Here is a 20,236-nt window from a genome sequence, read left to right on the forward strand (position 1 = left end):
AGTGACGTCATCACTTGGAATGGTCACACAATGGGAGCAGTGAGGTCATCACTTGGAATGGTCACACAATGGGAGCAGTGAGGTCATCACTTGGAATGGTCACACAATGGGAGCAGTGAGTTCATCACTTGGAATGGTCACACAATGGGAGCAGTAACGTCATCACTTGTAATGGTCACACAATGGGAGCAGTGAGGTCATCACTTGGAATGGTCACACAATGGGAGCAGTGAGGTCATCACTTGGAATGGTCACACAATGGGAGCAGTGAGGTCATCACTTGGAATGGTCACACAATGGGAGCAGTGAGGTCATCACTTGGAATGGTCACACAATGGGAGCAGTGAGGTCATCACTTGGAATGGTCACACAATGGGAGCAGTGAGGTCATCACTTGGAATGGTCACACAATGGGAGCAGTGAGGTCATCACTTGGAATGGTCACACAATGGGAGCAGTGAGGTCATCACTTGGAATGGTCACACAATGGGCGCAGTGAGGTCATCACTTGGACTGGTCACACAATGGGAGCAGTGAGGTCATCACTGATGTACCTATCAATTCATCCAATGAAAAGCGACGAGTTAGGAAAGTAACTATAGGTTTTTATTGGCTAAATAACAGAGCCCACCCTCGTGGGTGATCGGATACAAGGAGGAATGCCAGCCAGTCGACTACCTTTATACCTGGGCAGGTAGGTGGAGTCATGGGCGGAGTCAGCAGTGGTCAGCCCAGGTATATCAGCGTGACAAGAGGCGACCTTGTATAGTGATACAACAGTGTGAACAGTGATAACCATAGAGTAACGATATAACAGTGATAACTATAGTGTAACGATAGTGAACGATAAAAGTGGTTTACCACATTCACCCCTTGTTTAGATTTGAGTCCGGCGGGGTGAAGTGTACTACCAGTTCTGGTATGTCAGTCTGTCCGGAGGCCTCGTAAGCCTTTCTGATCGTCGCAGCGGCGGTGTTGCATTATCCGGTGTTAATGCTGGTGTCTGCGTGGTCGGCGAAGGCTCGTGGGGTTCCGGCATGCCGTCTACCTTGGCTGGAATTGGGGGGGGTGGTGGGGGGGGGGTGAAGGTGGTGTCTCCGGAGTGCCCGAGGGTGCGAGGTCTCGTAAGGAGACTGTGTCCTCCCGCCTGTCTGGGTATGCCACATAGGCGTACTGGGGGTTGGCGTGCAGGAGGTCCACCCTCTCGACCAGGGGGTCCGTTTTATGGGCCCTCACATGCTTTCGCAGCAAGACGGGCCCCGGAGAGGTCAGCCAGGTTGGTAGCGTGGTTCCCGTAGTCGACTTCCTGGGGAAAACAAACATTCGTTCATGGGGGGTGGCGTTGATGGCAGTGCAAAGTAGTGACCGGGTGGAATGCAGCGCTGCCGGGAGGACTTCCTGCCAGCGGGAGGTTGGGAGGCCCTTAGACTTTAAGGCTAAGAGGACGGCCTTCCATACCGTCGCGTTCTCTCTTTCCACCTGGCCGTTCCCTTGGGGGTTGTAGCTGGTGGTCCTACTTGCTGCAATACCTCTCGCTAGTAGGAACTGACGGAGTTCCTCGCTCATGAAGGAGGAGCCCCGGTCACTATGTATATAGTTTGGGAACCCGAACAAGGCGAAGAGGTCGTTCAGGCATTTAATGACCGTGGTACTGGTCATGTCTGGGCAGGGGAAGGCAAAGGGGAAATGGGAGTACTCATCAACAATGTTGAGGAAGTACACATTACGGTCAGAGGACGGGAAGGGCCCCTTAAAGTCGATGCTCAGGCGCTCGAAGGGGCGGGTGGCCTTGATCAGGCTTGCTCTGTCCGGCCGAAAGAAGTGCGGTTTGCACTCGGCACAGGTCTGGCAGTTCCTGGTCGTGGTCCTGACCTCCTCGATGGAGTAGGGCAGGTTGCGGGCCTTAATGAAGTGGTAAAGTCTGGTGACCCCGGGGTGGCAGAGGTCGTTGTGGAGGGTCTGAAGTCTATCACTTTGCGTGCTGGCGCATGTAATTCGTGACAGAGCATCGGGGGGTTCGTTCCGCTTACCTGGCCGGTACAAGATATCATAATCATAGGTGGAGAGCTCGATTTTCCACCTCAAGATCTTGTCATTCTTGATTTTGCCCCTCAGCTTGTTATTAAACATAAAAGCGACCGAACGTTGGTCGGTGAGGAGGGTAAATCGTTTGCCTGCCAGGTAGTGCCTCCAGCGTCGTACCGCCTCCACAATCGCCTGGGCCTCCTTCTCGACCGACGAGTGTCGGATCTCAGGGCCCTGTGGGGTCCTTGAGAAGGCCACCGGTCTCCCCTCCTGGTTAAGGGTGGCGGCTAGGGCGAAGTCGGATGCATCGCTCTCGACTTGGAAGGGGATGGACTCATCCACTGCGTGCATTGTGGCCTTGGCAATGTCTCCCTTAATGAGGGAGAAGGCTGCGCACGCTTCCTCCGTAAGGGGGAAGGATGTGGACTTCATGAGGGGTCTGGCTTTGTCCGCATAATTGGGCACCCATTGGGCATAGTAGGCGAAGAGCCCCAGGGTTCTCTTCAGTGCCTTTGGACAGTGGGGGAGGGGTAGCTCCATGAGGGAGCGCATTCTTTCGGGGTCGGGGCCGATGACTCCGTTCTCTACTACACAGCCGAGGATGGCAAGGCGCGAGGTGTTAAACACACATTTATCCTTATTGTAGGTGAGGTTGGGCCGTACGGAGGAATCTCTCCAGATTAACATCGTGGTCCTGCCGGTCGCGGCCGCAGATGGTGACGTTATCTAGATAGGGGAACGTGGCGTGCAGCCCGTTCTGGTCAACCATCCGGTCCATCTCCCTTTGGAAGACCGAAACCCCGTTGGTGACGCCGAAGGGAACCCTAAGGAAGTGGTAGAGGCGGCCGTTCGCCTCGAAGGCTGTATACTGGCGGTCCTCAGGGCGGATAGGGAGTTGGTGATAGGCCGACTTAAGGTCGATGGTGGAGAATACCCGGTACTGCGCAATCTGATTGACCATATCAGATATGTGGGGAAGGGGGTATGCGTCCAGCTGGGTGTACCTGTTTATGGTCTGGCTGTAGTCGATGCCCAGGCGGTTTTTATTGCCGGTCTTAATGACCACGACCTGGGCATGCCAGGGGCTGGTGCTCCCCTCGATGATGCCCTCCTTCAGGAGACGCTGCACCTCAGAGCTAATGAAAGCTCTGTCCCCGGCGCTGTACCGCCTGCTCTTGGTAGCGACGGGTTTGCAGTCGGGGGTGAGGTTAGCGAACAGGGAAGGTGGCGGGACCTTGAGGGTGGATAGGCCGCAGGTGTTACGCGGTGGGCAGTTTAAAATCTGCTGGTTGTCGACTGTGAGTGGGGGGAGGGGTCCGCCGTATGCTAGCGTGACGCTTTGGAGGTGGGATTGGAAGTCTAGGCCTAGTAGGACGGCAGCGCATAGCTGGGGCAGGACGAGGAGTTTAAAATTTTTATACTCCGTACCCTTAACCGACAGGGTCACAACACAGTAGCCGCTGATGTCTGTGGCGTGGGACCTCGATGCCATCGAGATCCGGTTGCGCGTTGGCAGGACAGCGAGGGAGTAGTGGCTCACCGTGTCTGGGTGGATGAAGCTCTCCGTGCTCCCGCTGTCGAACAGGCAGGTCGTGGCGTGGCCGTTTACTTTGATGTCCATCATCGACTTGGACAGGCGATGCGGGCGGGCCTGGTCCAGTGTGACGGAGGCTAGTGTATAGCTGAGCGAGTTGTTGTAGTCTGCGGTTGAGGCGGTAGTCGGGTCTAGAGGCACGGTGGCGGTCGGGCGTGGTGGGTAAAATGGTGTCTCCCACGAGGTTGGACAAAATAGCGGAGAAGATGGCTGCCCCCATAACTCACATGAGGCACTGCTGGTGTCGGTTGCCTGGATCAAAGATGGCCGCCCCCATGACTCACGTGTGGGGATGCTGGCCTCTGTGGCCTTGATGGAAGATGGCCGCCCCCACAGCTCGCATGAGGCACTGCTGGCCTCTGATGATCCACCTCTGCAGGCCTTGGCGAAGTGGCCTTTCTTCATGCAGTTTGAGCAGGTAGAGTTCCTGGCTGGGCAGCGCGCCCTCGGGTGTTTCGCCTGGCTGCAGAAGAAGCAGCCGGCGGCCCGATCGCGGGGGTCAGAGGTACCGGGGGTGGCGGTCCCGATCGGCTCCGGGACGCCGACACTGAGGTAGGTCCCGGGGGGGGGGGGTGCTGCGGGGGGTATTGGGGTCGGTCCCGAGTCCCAGGGTCGCAGGTTACAGTACCTTGAGTATGCCTCGAGGTCCCGATGGGCCACTTCTAGGGAGCGAGCGAGGGCTGCAGCTTTGTCCAGGTCGAGGTCCTTTGCTTCCAGTAGTCTTTGCCGTGAGTAGTCGGACCGCAGGCCTTTCACGAAGGCATCGCGGACATTGTCTTCAGTATTTTCTGCCGCCGTTACCGCTTTAAAGTTACAGTCTCTGCCGAGTGCTTGCAGCACCTGTAAAAATTCATCCACGGTCTCTCCTGGCTGTTGCGGGCGGGATCTTAGGAGGTGTCTGGCATACATGGAATTTACCAGGCTCAGGTACTGTCGTTTCAGCCGGTTGATGGTGTCCTCGTATGTTTTAAGGTCCCGGATGAGTGCGAATACTTTAGGGCTCACTTGGGCGGTCAGAACTCTTAGCTTGGATCTCTGAGGCACGCCGGATTCTCCCAGGTAGGACTCGAAACAGCTCAGCCAGTGTTCGAAGTCGAGGGCTGAGTTTGCAGCCAGTGGGTTTAGATCCAGGTACGGTGGTCTGAGGGCTCGCAGCCAGGCCGGCTGCTGTGGCTGTTGTAGCTCGGCGTCTGGCTGGTCGTTTGACTGCTCACTTTGCTGCTCAGGGAACGACATTTTAAAATTTAGCCAATAAAATTGATATACCTATCAATTCATCCAATGAAAAGCGACGAGTTAGGAAAGTAACGATAGGTTTTTATTGGCTAAATAACAGAGCCCACCCTCGTGGGTGATCGGATCCAACAAGGAGGAATGCCAGCCAGTCGACTACCTTTATACCTGGGCAGGTAGGTGGAGTCATGGGCGGAGTCAGCAGTGGTCAGCCCAGGTATATCAGCGTGACAAGAGGCGACCTCGTATAGTGATACAACAGTGTGAACAGTGATGACCATAGAGTAACGATATAACAGTGATAACTATAGTGTAACGAAAGTGAACGATAAAAGTGGTTTACCACAATCACTTGGAATGGTCACACAATGGGAGCAGTGAGGTCATCACTTGGAATGGTCACACAATGGGAGCAGTGAGGTCATCACTTGGACTGTTCACACAATGGGAGCAGTGAGGTCATCACTTGGAATGGTCACACAATGGGAGCAGTGAGGTCATCACTTGGACTGTTCACACAATGGGAGCAGTGAGGTCATCACTTGGACTGTTCACACAATGGGAGCAGTGAGGTCATCACTTGGACTGTTCACACAATGGGAGCAGTGAGGTCATCACTTGGAATGGTCACACAATGGGAGCAGTGAGGTCATCACTTGGCATGGTCACACAATGGGAGCAGTGAGGTCATCACTTGGAATGGTCACACAATGGGAGCAGTGAGGTCATCACTTGGAATGGTCACACAATGGGAGCAGTGAGGTCATCACTTGGAATGGTCACACAATGGGAGCAGTGAGGTCATCACTTGGACTGTTCACACAATGGGAGCAGTGAGGTCATCACTTGGAATGGTCACACAATGAGAGCAGTGAGGTCATCACTTGGAATGGTCACACAATGGGAGCAGTGAGGTCATCACTTGGAATGGTCACACAATGGGAGCAGTGAGGTCATCACTTGGAATGGTCACACAATGGGAGCAGTGACGTCATCACTTGGAATGGTCACACAATGGGAGCAGTGAGGTCATCACTTGGAATGGTCACACAATGGGAGCAGTGAGGTCATCACTTGGAATGGTCACACAATGGGAGCAGTGAGGTCATCACTTGGAATGGTCACACAATGGGAGCAGTGAGGTCATCATTTGGAATGGTCACACAATGGGAGCAGTGAGGTCATCACTTGGACTGTTCACACAATGGGAGCAGTGAGGTCATCACTTGGAATGGTCACACAATGGGAGCAGTGAGGTCATCACTTGGAATGGTCACACAATGGGAGCAGTGAGGTCATCACTTGGAATGGTCACACAATGAGAGCAGTGAGGTCATCACTTGGAATGGTCACACAATGGGAGCAGTGAGGTCATCACTTGGAATGGTCACACAATGGGAGCAGTGAGGTCATCACTTGGAATGGTCACACAATGGGAGCAGTGAGGTCATCACTTGGAATGGTCACACAATGGGAGCAGTGACATCATCACTTGGAACGGTCACACAATGGGAGCAGTGAGGTCATCACTTGGAATGGTCACACAATGGGAGCAGTGAGGTCATCACTTGGAATGGTCACACAATGGGAGCAGTGACATCATCACTTGGAATGGTCACACAATGGGAGCAGTGAGGTCATCACTTGGAATGGTCACACAATGGGAGCAGTGAGGTCATCACTTGGAATGGTCACACAATGGGAGCAGTGACGTCATCACTTGGAATGGTCACACAATGGGAGCAGTGAGGTCATCACTTGGAATGGTCACACAATGGGAGCAGTGAGGTCATCACTTGGAATGGTCACACAATGGGAGCAGTGAGGTCATCACTTGGAATGGTCACACAATGGGAGCAGTGAGGTCATCACTTGGAATGGTCACACAATGGGAGCAGTGAGGTCATCACTTGGACTGTTCACACAATGGGAGCAGTGAGGTCATCACTTGGAATGGTCACACAATGGGAGCAGTGACGTCATCACTTGGACTGTTCACACAATGGGAGCAGTGAGGTCATCACTTGGACTGTTCACACTTCCACACTCAGTCCGGGTCTTGTTCCCCGCAGTAACTCCAGCTGTTTTTTTCTGGATGAACTGAACTGATTCCACCCCAGCCTGAAACAGATTAAAGATTAAACAGGAAATAAACAGATTGAACAACAGTGTAAATAACCGCGAGACTGGGGGTAATATTTCAATAATAATTACAGACAAATATTACCCAGAAAAGTGACTGAATCCCATTGATATTTTATTTATTACATTAAACATTAACACAAACACTCACATGATCTGCTCCAGACTCCGGCAGGTCAGTATGAGGCGGCGGAGAGCGGGGACAGATCGGTCTGTGAAGGAGTTTGATCCCAGGTCCAGATCCCTCAGTGAGCGGTTTGTACTGAGAGCGGAGGCGAGATCCTCGGTACAAGAATCTGTGAGACCGACATCCCGTAGACTGGGGATCAGAGAGAGAAATAACAGGAATCAGAGTCAATCCCCAGAGTTTATTAATAACACTATTACTGATACTGATAATAATGTTCAGTGTCAGACATCCAGTTATTATAAACACAATCTCACACAGTCTGGTACTTACTGCAGTCTCTGTATTTTACAGTCCGGGTTCCTCAGAGCCACAGACAGTCGTTTCACTCCTGAATCTCCCAGTTTATTATGACTCAGGCTCAGATCCGTCAGTGAGCGGTTTGTACTGAGAGCGGAGGCGAGATCCTCGGCACAAGAATCTGTGAGACCGACAGACCATAGCCTGGGGATCAGAGAGAGAAATAACAGGAATCAGAGTCAATCCCCAGAGTTTATTAATAACACTATTACTGATACTAATAATAATGTCCAGTGTCAGACATCCAGTTATTATAAACACAATCTCACACAGTCTGGTACTTACCACAGTCTCTGTATTTTACAGTCCGGGTTCCTCAGAGCCACAGACACTAGTTTCACTCCTGAATCTCCCAGATTATTATAACTCAGGTCCAGATCCGTCAGTGAGCGGTTTGTACTGAGAGCGGAGGCGAGATCCTCAGCACAAGAATCTGTGAGACCGACACCACCCAGCCTGGGGATCAGAGAGAGAAATAACAGGAATCAGAGTAAATCCCCAGTGTTTATTAATAACACTATTACTGATACTAATAATAATGTTCAGTGTCAGACATCCAGTTATTATAAACACAATCTCACACAGTCTGGTACTTACTCCAGTCTCTGTATTATACAGTCCGGGTTCCTCAGAGCCACAGACAGTAGTTTCACTCCTGAATCTCCCAATTGAATGCCATTCAGACTAAAAACAAACAGAGAGAGAGAAACAAACTGAATCAAAGTCCGGATCTGATATACTTTTCTCTCTGGGATATTACAGCAATCACTGAAAGTACTTCAGGAAATTAATAACCCGCTTTTCCCCGTCGGCAACGGTCGGCGGGGCTGGGGCTGGTGGAGGGTCGGGCGGGGGCCGGTGGAGGGTCGGGCGGGGGTCAGGGTGGGGTTGGTGTAGGGTGCGGCCGGGGTCGGGGGAGGGTTGGGAGTTTCGGGGCCGGCAGAGGGTCGGGCGGGGCCGGGCTGGGGCAGGGTCAGGCGGGGCCGGCGGAGGGTCGGCAGAGGGTTGGGCGGGGCCCGGGGCAGGGTCGGGCGGAGGGTCGGGCCGGCGGAGGGTCGGGCAGGGCCGGGGTTGGGCGGGGCCAGGCCGGGGACAGCGGAGGGTCGGGCGGGGCTGGCGGAGGGTCGGCAGAGGGTCGGGCGGGGCCCGGGGCAGGGTCGGGCGGAGGGTCGGGCCGGCGGAGGGTCGGGCAGGGCCGGGTCAGGTCGCCGGAGGGTCGGGCGGGGCCGGGGTCGGCGGAGGATCGGGTGGGGCCGGCGGAGGGTCGGGGGTCGGTGGAGGGTCGGTTGAGGTCGGTGGAGGGTCGGGGGCGGGTCGGGTGTGTCCGGTGTCGGGGGTCGCGGCCTCACTCTGGGGAATTGGGGGAAGCGGGTTTGATGACACACATTGACTTTGCCCATTGTGCTCTGTGTTCTACAGTATTGAGGTTTTACAAACACTGACATCAGCACAGAGGAGCTCGGCTGCACCCAGGCTCTCCCAGAACTCCCTCTATATGATTATGGAGGGAGCCACAGCCCGCAGGGAGGTTCTCGTCTCTTCCAAGGGGCGGAAGACACCAACACAGCCTGGGTGCACATTGCACCGTGGGGCTCAAGAAGGGATGTCATCGGGAGGACCAGCCTGCAGTGACACAAACCTTTCAATGATCTCAGTAGATCACAAAACGTTACTGCAAAGCCTCACTTAACCTCATCCGGCTGTGCCTCTCATCACATCCCCATCACTCTGCCTTCCCCACCCTACTCCTGAACATCCTTACTCTCACCAACTTACCCTGTATCCTCCACCCATCTCTCTCTATATTATCACATCCCCATCACTCTGCCTTCCCCACCCTACTCCTGAACATCCTTACTCTCACCAACTTACCCTGCACCTCCACCCATCTCTCTCTATATTATCACATCCCCATCACTCTGCCTTCCCCACCCTACTCCTGAACATCCTTACTCTCACCAACTTACCCTGTATCCTCCACCCATCTCTCTCTATATTATCACATCCCCATCACTCTGCCTTCCCCACCCTACTCCTGAACACCCTTACTCTCACCAACTTACCCTGCACCTCCACCCATCTCTCTCTATATTATCACATCCCCATCACTCTGCCTTCCCCACCCTACTCCTGAACATGCTTACTCTCACCAACTTACACTGCACCTCCACCCATCTCTCTCTATATTATCACATCCCCATCACTCTGCCTTCCCCACCCTACTCCTGAACATCCTTACTCTCACCAACTTACCCTGCACCTCCACCCATCTCTCTCTATATTATCACATCCCCATCACTCTGCCTTCCCCACCCTACTCCTGAACATCCTTACTCTCACCAACTTACCCTGCACCTCCACCCATCTCTCTCTATATTATCACATCCCCATCACTCTGCCTTCCCCACCCTACTCCTGAACATCCTTACTCTCACCAACTTACCCTGCACCTCCACCCATCTCTCTCTATATTATCACATCCCCATCACTCTGCCTTCCCCACCCTACTCCTGAACATCCTTACTCTCACCAACTTACCCTGCACCTCCACCCATCTCTCTCTATATTATCACATCCCCATCACTCTGCCTTCCCCACCCTACTCCTGAACATCCTTACTCTCACCAACTTACCCTGCACCTCCACCCATCTCTCTCTATATTATCACATCCCCATCACTCTGCCTTCCCCACCCTACTCCTGAACATCCTTACTCTCACCAACTTACCCTGCACCTCCACCCATCTCTCTCTATATTATCACATCCCCATCACTCTGCCTTCCCCACCCTACTCCTGAACATCCTTACTCTCACCAACTTACCCTGCACCTCCACCCATCTCTCTCTATATTATCACATCCCCATCACTCTGCCTTCCCCACCCTACTCCTGAACATCCTTACTCTCACCAACTTACCCTGCACCTCCACCCATCTCTCTCTATATTATCACATCCCCATCACTCTGCCTTCCCCACCCTACTCCTGAACATCCTTACTCTCACCAACTTACCCTGCACCTCCACCCATCTCTCTCTATATTATCACATCCCCATCACTCTGCCTTCCCCACCCTACTCCTGAACATCCTTACTCTCACCAACTTACCCTGCACCTCCACCCATCTCTCTCTATATTATCACATCCCCATCACTCTGCCTTCCCCACCCTACTCCTGAACATCCTTACTCTCACCAACTTACCCTGCACCTCCACCCATCTCTCTCTATATTATCACATCCCCATCACTCTGCCTTCCCCACCCTACTCCTGAACATCCTTACTCTCACCAACTTACCCTGCACCTCCACCCATCTCTCTCTATATTATCACATCCCCATCACTCTGCCTTCCCCACCCTACTCCTGAACATCCTTACTCTCACCAACTTACCCTGCACCTCCACCCATCTCTCTCTATATTATCACATCCCCATCACTCTGCCTTCCCCACCCTACTCCTCAACATCCTTACTCTCACCAACTTACCCTGCACCTCCACCCATCTCTCTCTATATTATCACATCCCCATCACTCTGCCTTCCCCACCCTACTCCTGAACATCCTTACTCTCACCAACTTACCCTGCACCTCCACCCATCTCTCTCTATATTATCACATCCCCATCACTCTGCCTTCCCCACCCTACTCCTGAACATCCTTACTCTCACCAACTTACCCTGCACCTCCACCCATCTCTCTCTATATTATCACATCCCCATCACTCTGCCTTCCCCACCCTACTCCTGAACACCCTTACTCTCACCAACTTACCCTGCACCTCCACCCATCTCTCTCTATATTATCACATCCCCATCACTCTGCCTTCCCCACCCTACTCCTGAACATCCTTACTCTCACCAACTTACCCTGCACCTCCCCCCATCTCTCTCTATATTATCACATCCCCATCACTCTGCCTTCCCCACCCTACTCCTGAACATCCTTACTCTCACCAACTTACCCTGCACCTCCACCCATCTCTCTCTATATTATCACATCCCCATCACTCTGCCTTCCCCACCCTACTCCTGAACATCCTTACTCTCACCAACTTACCCTGCACCTCCACCCATCTCTCTCTATATTATCACATCCCCATCACTCTGCCTTCCCCACCCTACTCCTGAACATCCTTACTCTCACCAACTTACCCTGCACCTCCACCCATCTCTCTCTATATTATCACATCCCCATCACTCTGCCTTCCCCACCCTACTCCTGAACATCCTTACTCTCACCAACTTACCCTGTATCCTCCACCCATCTCTCTCTATATTATCACATCCCCATCACTCTGCCTTCCCCACCCTACTCCTGAACACCCTTACTCTCACCAACTTACCCTGCACCTCCACCCATCTCTCTCTATATTATCACATCCCCATCACTCTGCCTTCCCCACCCTACTCCTGAACATCCTTACTCTCACCAACTTACCCTGCACCTCCACCCATCTCTCTCTATATTATCACATCCCCATCACTCTGCCTTCCCCACCCTACTCCTGAACATCCTTACTCTCACCAACTTACCCTGCACCTCCACCCATCTCTCTCTATATTATCACATCCCCATCACTCTGCCTTCCCCACCCTACTCCTCAACATCCTTACTCTCACCAACTTACCCTGCACCTCCACCCATCTCTCTCTATATTATCACATCCCCATCACTCTGCCTTCCCCACCCTACTCCTGAACATCCTTACTCTCACCAACTTACCCTGCACCTCCACCCATCTCTCTCTATATTATCACATCCCCATCACTCTGCCTTCCCCACCCTACTCCTGAACATCCTTACTCTCACCAACTTACCCTGCACCTCCCCCCATCTCTCTCTATATTATCACATCCCCATCACTCTGCCTTCCCCACCCTACTCCTGAACATCCTTACTCTCACCAACTTACCCTGCACCTCCACCCATCTCTCTCTATATTATCACATCCCCATCACTCTGCCTTCCCCACCCTACTCCTGAACATCCTTACTCTCACCAACTTACCCTGCACCTCCACCCATCTCTCTCTATATTATCACATCCCCATCACTCTGCCTTCCCCACCCTACTCCTGAACATCCTTACTCTCACCAACTTACCCTGCACCTCCACCCATCTCTCTCTATATTATCACATCCCCATCACTCTGCCTTCCCCACCCTACTCCTGAACATCCTTACTCTCACCAACTTACCCTGCACCTCCACCCATCTCTCTCTATATTATCACATCCCCATCACTCTGCCTTCCCCACCCTACTCCTGAACATCCTTACTCTCACCAACTTACCCTGCACCTCCACCCATCTCTCTCTATATTATCACATCCCCATCACTCTGCCTTCCCCACCCTACTCCTGAACATCCTTACTCTCACCAACTTACCCTGCACCTCCACCCATCTCTCTCTATATTATCACATCCCCATCACTCTGCCTTCCCCACCCTACTCCTGAACATCCTTACTCTCACCAACTTACCCTGCACCTCCACCCATCTCTCTCTATATTATCACATCCCCATCACTCTGCCTTCCCCACCCTACTCCTGAACATCCTTACTCTCACCAACTTACCCTGCACCTCCACCCATCTCTCTCTATATTATCACATCCCCATCACTCTGCCTTCCCCACCCTACTCCTGAACATCCTTACTCTCACCAACTTACCTTGCATCTCCACCCATCTCTCTCTATATTATCACATCCCCATCACTCTGCCTTCCTCACCCTACTCCTGAACATCCTTACTCTCACCAACTTACCCCGCACCTCCCCCCATCTCTCTCTATATTATCACATCCCCATCACTCTGCCTTCCCCACCCTACTCCTGAACATCCTTACTCTCACCAACTTACCCTGCACCTCCACCCATCTCTCTCTATATTATCACATCCCCATCACTCTGCCTTCCCCACCCTACTCCTGAACATCCTTACTCTCACCAACTTACCCTGCACCTCCACCCATCTCTCTCTATATTATCACATCCCCATCACTCTGCCTTCCCCACCCTACTCCTGAACATCCTTACTCTCACCAACTTACCCTGCACCTCCACCCATCTCTCTCTATATTATCACATCCCCATCACTCTGCCTTCCCCACCCTACTCCTGAACATCCTTACTCTCACCAACTTACCCTGCACCTCCACCCATCTCTCTCTATATTATCACATCCCCATCACTCTGCCTTCCCCACCCTACTCCTGAACATCCTTACTCTCACCAACTTACCCTGCACCTCCACCCATCTCTCTCTATATTATCACATCCCCATCACTCTGCCTTCCCCACCCTACTCCTGAACATCCTTACTCTCACCAACTTACCCTGCACCTCCACCCATCTCTCTCTATATTATCACATCCCCATCACCCTGCCTTCCCCACCCTACTCCTGAACATCCTTACTCTCACCAACTTACCCTGCACCTCCACCCATCTCTCTCTATATTATCACATCCCCATCACTCTGCCTTCCCCACCCTACTCCTGAACATCCTTACTCTCACCAACTTACCCTGCACCTCCACCCATCTCTCTCTATATTATCACATCCCCATCACTCTGCCTTCCCCACCCTACTCCTGAACATCCTTACTCTCACCAACTTACCTTGTACCTCCACCCATCTCTCTCTATATTATCACATCCCCATCACTCTGCCTTCCCCACCCTACTCCTGAACATCCTTACTCTCACCAACTTACCCTGCACCTCCACCCATCTCTCTCTATATTATCACATCCCCATCACTCTGCCTTCCCCACCCTACTCCTGAACATCCTTACTCTCACCAACTTACCCTGCACCTCCACCCATCTCTCTCTATATTATCACATCCCCATCACTCTGCCTTCCCCACCCTACTCCTGAACATCCTTACTCTCACCAACTTACCTTGCATCTCCACCCATCTCTCTCTATATTATCACATCCCCATCACTCTGCCTTCCTCACCCTACTCCTGAACATCCTTACTCTCACCAACTTACCCCGCACCTCCCCCCATCTCTCTCTATATTATCACATCCCCATCACTCTGCCTTCCCCACCCTACTCCTGAACATCCTTACTCTCACCAACTTACCCTGCACCTCCACCCATCTCTCTCTATATTATCACATCCCCATCACTCTGCCTTCCCCACCCTACTCCTGAACATCCTTACTCTCACCAACTTACCCTGCACCTCCACCCATCTCTCTCTATATTATCACATCCCCATCACTCTGCCTTCCCCACCCTACTCCTGAACATCCTTACTCTCACCAACTTACCCTGCACCTCCACCCATCTCTCTCTATATTATCACATCCCCATCACTCTGCCTTCCCCACCCTACTCCTGAACATCCTTACTCTCACCAACTTACCTTGTACCTCCACCCATCTCTCTCTATATTATCACATCCCCATCACTCTGCCTTCCCCACCCTACTCCTGAACATCCTTACTCTCACCAACTTACCCTGCACCTCCCCCCATCTCTCTCTATATTATCACATCCCCATCACTCTGCCTTCCCCACCCTACTCCTGAACATCCTTACTCTCACCAACTTACCTTGCACCTCCACCCATCTCTCTCTATATTATCACATCCCCATCACTCTGCCTTCCCCACCCTACTCCTGAACATCCTTACTCTCACCAACTTACCCTGCACCTCCACCCATCTCTCTCTATATTATCACATCCCCATCACTCTGCCTTCCTCACCCTACTCCTGAACATCCTTACTCTCACCAACTTACCCCGCACCTCCCCCCATCTCTCTCTATATTATCACATCCCCATCACTCTGCCTTCCCCACCCTACTCCTGAACATCCTTACTCTCACCAACTTACCCTGCACCTCCACCCATCTCTCTCTATATTATCACATCCCCATCACTCTGCCTTCCCCACCCTACTCCTGAACATCCTTACTCTCACCAACTTACCCTGCACCTCCCCCCATCTCTCTCTATATTATCACATCCCCATCACTCTGCCTTCCCCACCCTACTCCTGAACATCCTTACTCTCACCAACTTACCCTGCGCCTCCACCCATCTCTCTCTATATTATCACATCCCCATCACCCTGCCTTCCCCACCCTACTCCTGAACATCCTTACTCTCACCAACTTACCCTGCACCTCCACCCATCTCTCTCTATATTATCACACCCCCATCACTCTGCCTTCCCCACCCTACTCCTGAACATCCTTACTCTCACCAACTTACCCTGCACCTCCCCCCATCTCTCTCTATATTATCACATCCCCATCACCCTGCCTTCCCCACCCTAATCCTGAACATCCTTACTCTCACCAACTTACCCTGCACCTCCACCCATCTCTCTCTATATTATCACATCCCCATCACTCTGCCTTCCCCACCCTACTCCTGAACATCCTTACTCTCACCAACTTACCCTGCACCTCCACCCATCTCTCTCTATATTATCACATCCCCATCACTCTGCCTTCCCCACCCTACTCCTGAACATCCTTACTCTCACCAACTTACCCTGCACCTCCACCCATCTCTCTCTATATTATCACATCCCCATCACTCTGCCTTCCCCACCCTACTCCTGAACATCCTTACTCTCACCAACTTACCCTGCACCTCCCCCCATCTCTCTCTATATTATCACATCCCCATCACTCTGCCTTCCCCACCCTACTCCTGAACATCCTTACTCTCACCAACTTACCCTGCACCTCCACCCATCTCTCTCTATATTATCACATCCCCATCACTCTGCCTTCCCCACCCTACTCCTGAACATCCTTACTCTCACCAACTTACCCTGCACCTCCACCCATCTCTCTCTATATTATCACATCCCCATCACTCTGCCTTCCCCACCCCACTCCTGAACATCCTTACTCTCACCCACTTACCCTGCACCTCCACCCATCTCTCTCTATATTATCACATCCCCATCACTCTCCCTTCCCCACCCTACTCCTGAACATCCTTACTCTCACCAACTTACCCCGCACCTCCCCCCATCTCTCTCTATATTATCACATCCCCATCACTCTGCCTTCCCCACCCTACTCCTGAACATCCTTACTCTCACCAACTTACCCTGCACCTCCCCCCATCTCTCTCTATATTATCACATCCCCATCACTCTGCCTTCCCCACCCTACTCCTGAACATCCTTACTCTCACCAACTTACCCTGCACCTCCACCCATCTCTCTCTATATTATCACATCCCCATCACTCTGCCTTCCCCACCCTACTCCTGAACATCCTTACTCTCACCAACTTACCCTGCACCTCCACCCATCTCTCTCTATATTATCACATCCCCATCACTCTGCCTTCCCCACCCTACTCCTGAACATCCTTACTCTCACCAACTTACCCTGCACCTCCACCCATCTCTCTCTATATTATCACATCCCCATCACTCTGCCTTCCCCACCCTACTCCTGAACATCCTTACTCTCACCAACTTACCCTGCACCTCCACCCATCTCTCTCTATATTATCACATCCCCATCACTCTGCCTTCCCCACCCTACTCCTGAACATCCTTACTCTCACCAACTTCCCCTGCACCTCCACCCATCTCTGTCTATATTATCACATCCCCATCACTCTGCCTTCCCCACCCTACTCCTGAACATCCTTACTCTCACCAACTTACCCTGCACCTCCACCCATCTCTCTCTATATTATCACATCCCCATCACTCTGCCTTCCCCACCCTACTCCTGAACATCCTTACTCTCACCAACTTACCCTGCACCTCCACCCATCTCTCTCTATATTATCACATCCCCATCACTCTGCCTTCCCCACCCTACTCCTGAACATCCTTACTCTCACCAACTTACCCTGCACCTCCACCCATCTCTCTCTATGTTATCACATCCCCATCACTCTGCCTTCCCCACCCTACTCCTGAACATCCTTACTCTCACCAACTTACCCTGCACCTCCACCCATCTCTCTCTATATTATCACATCCCCATCACTCTGCCTTCCCCACCCTACTCCTGAACATCCTTACTCTCACCAACTTACCCTGCACCTCCACCCATCTCTCTCTATATTATCACATCCCCATCACTCTGCCTTCCCCACCCTACTCCTGAACATCCTTACTCTCACCAACTTACCCTGCACCTCCACCCATCTCTCTCTATATTATCACATCCCCATCACTCTGCCTTCCCCACCCTACTCCTGAACATCCTTACTCTCACCAACTTACCCTGCACCTCCACCCATCTCTCTCTATATTATCACATCCCCATCACTCTGCCTTCCCCACCCTACTCCTGAACATCCTTACTCTCACCAACTTACCCTGCACCTCCACCCATCTCTCTCTATATTATCACATCCTCATCACTCTGCCTTCCCCACCCTACTCCTGAACATCCTTACTCTCACCAACTTACCCTGCACCTCCACCCATCTCTCTCTATATTATCACATCCCCATCACTCTGCCTTCCCCACCCTACTCCTGAACATCCTTACTCTCACCAACTTACCCTGCACCTCCACCCATCTCTCTCTATATTATCACATCCCCATCACTCTGCCTTCCCCACCCTACTCCTGAACATCCTTACTCTCACCAACTTACCCTGCACCTCCACCCATCTCTCTCTATATTATCACATCCCCATCACTCTGCCTTCCCCACCCTACTCCTGAACATCCTTACTCTCACCAACTTACCCTGCACCTCCACCCATCTCTCTCTATATTATCACATCCCCATCACTCTGCCTTCCCCACCCTACTCCTGAACATCCTTACTCTCACCAACTTACCCTGCACCTCCACCCATCTCTCGCTATATTATCACATCCCCATCACTCTGCCTTCCCCACCCTACTCCTGAACATCCTTACTCTCACCAACTTACCCAGCACCTCCACCCATCTCTCTCTATATTATCACATCCCCATCACTCTGCCTTCCCCACCCTACTCCTGAACATCCTTACTCTCACCAACTTACCCTGCACCTCCACCCATCTCTCTCTATATTATCACATCCCCATCACTCTGCCTTCCCCACCCTACTCCTGAACATCCTTACTCTCACCAACTTACCCAGCACCTCCACCCATCTCTCTCTATATTATCACATCCCCATCACTCTGCCTTCCCCACCCTACTCCTGAACATCCTTACTCTCACCAACTTACCCTGCACCTCCACCCATCTCTCTCTATATTATCACATCCCCATCACTCTGCCTTCCCCACCCTACTCCTGAACATCCTTACTCTCACCAACTTACCCTGCACCTCCACCCATCTCTCTCTATATTATCACATCCCCATCACTCTGCCTTCCCCACCCTACTCCTGAACATCCTTACTCTCACCAACTTACCCTGCACCTCCACCCATCTCTCTCTATATTATCACATCCCCATCACTCTGCCTTCCCCACCCTACTCCTGAACATCCTTACTCTCACCAACTTACCCTGCACCTCCACCCATCTCTCTCTATATTATCACATCCCCATCACTCTGCCTTCCCCACCCTACTCCTGAACATCCTTACTCTCACCAACTTACCCTGCACCTCCACCCATCTCTCTCTATATTATCACATCCCCATCTCACGAGCCACCCCTCACACTCACCCTAGTCCAATCATACCAACTAACAACACACAAGGATAGGCAATTGTGTGTTTTAGCCAATGTTCATGTGAAGTTTCTGTTAATGTGGTGTCAAACATTGAAATCTTTATTTTCAACACTTTCCGTTCTTCGACAGATTTGTGTACATGTTTGGAAGTGGCTTAGTGAGTTGCAGTGAATGGTGAGACATAACGGAACTCCTTGCAATGTTGATGAGTGTGACAGGAATGGTTTGGGCATTGCAGGGATGCTTTGTGTTGTTGGTGTGGGCTGGTGCTAACCTGGCGCATCATGTGTCATCCAGGGCGAGCAGCACCAAGTGAAGAAATTCTGGCCATGGTGAGGCCATCTCTGGTGACCCGGTCAGCAATGTGGCCGGGTGTTGATGCCCTCTGTGCGGTGCAGCATCAGGACTTGTGGAGAAGGTTGGTGTTGTTGTTGGTGCTGCTGGTGTGCCTGGTGCTGCTGGTGTTGGGGCTGATCATGGTGAGACTCTGAGGCCCAAGGTGAGACAGTATAAACCAGACCCATGCTGGTGTAATAGATGGCAGGTGAACTTGAGATATCAGAAGCAATCTGTTAATGGTGAGAGAGGTTGTTCCAATGAGGTGACACTGGATAGAGAGTTTGCTCCAAACACTTGCAACCTGCATAAAGCTCAATCTGTCTTCCAAATGCAGTAAGCAACAGCTTCTGAGCTTGGAAAGTGAACAACTGTGAGATGGGAGCTTTTATAGCACATTTCCAGCTGTCAAGTAATGAAATGATTCCATGGCCTTTCAAATCCCGCCCTGGTTACCTGACGTGATCCCCGAGCAGCGTGGACCACAGGAACATAGGGTCTGATGAAAGGGAGGAACTGAAAGAAATCAGTATTTGTAGGGAAATGGTGTTCGGGAAATTGATGGGATTGAAGGCCGATAAATCCCCAGGGCCTGATAATCTACATCCTAGGGTACTTAAGGAAGTGGCCCTAGAAATAGTAGATGCATTGCTGATCATCTGCCAACATTTGATGGAATCTGGAACAATACCCATGGATTGGAGGGTAGCTAATGTTACCCCACTGTTCAAAAAAGGTGGTAGAGAGAAAACAGGGAATTACATCGGTAAGCCTGACATC

General features: G+C 52.0%; 1 protein-coding gene across 1 annotated transcript in view; it reads right to left on the reverse strand.

Moving 5' to 3' along the window:
- Positions 1-4,919: 4,919 nt before the first annotated feature.
- LOC147081782 (NACHT, LRR and PYD domains-containing protein 3-like) overlaps positions 4,920-20,236 on the reverse strand; it is a 106,319-nt gene continuing 91,002 nt past the window's right edge. The window contains exons 4-8 of the mRNA XM_085980676.1: positions 8,079-8,165; positions 7,767-7,937; positions 7,455-7,625; positions 7,146-7,313; positions 4,920-6,973 (exon numbers count right to left, since the gene is read on the reverse strand). Of these exons, the coding sequence (XP_085836802.1) occupies positions 6,886-6,973; positions 7,146-7,313; positions 7,455-7,625; positions 7,767-7,937; positions 8,079-8,165 (685 nt within the window). The 3' untranslated portion in view covers positions 4,920-6,885. The remainder of the gene's footprint in view (positions 6,974-7,145; positions 7,314-7,454; positions 7,626-7,766; positions 7,938-8,078; positions 8,166-20,236) is intronic.

The sequence above is a fragment of the Somniosus microcephalus genome, unplaced genomic scaffold, assembly GCF_052327205.1.
Source record: "Somniosus microcephalus isolate GS21.2 unplaced genomic scaffold, FLI_Smic_1.0 scaffold380, whole genome shotgun sequence".
Classification (NCBI taxonomy): Eukaryota; Metazoa; Chordata; class Chondrichthyes; order Squaliformes; family Somniosidae; genus Somniosus; species Somniosus microcephalus.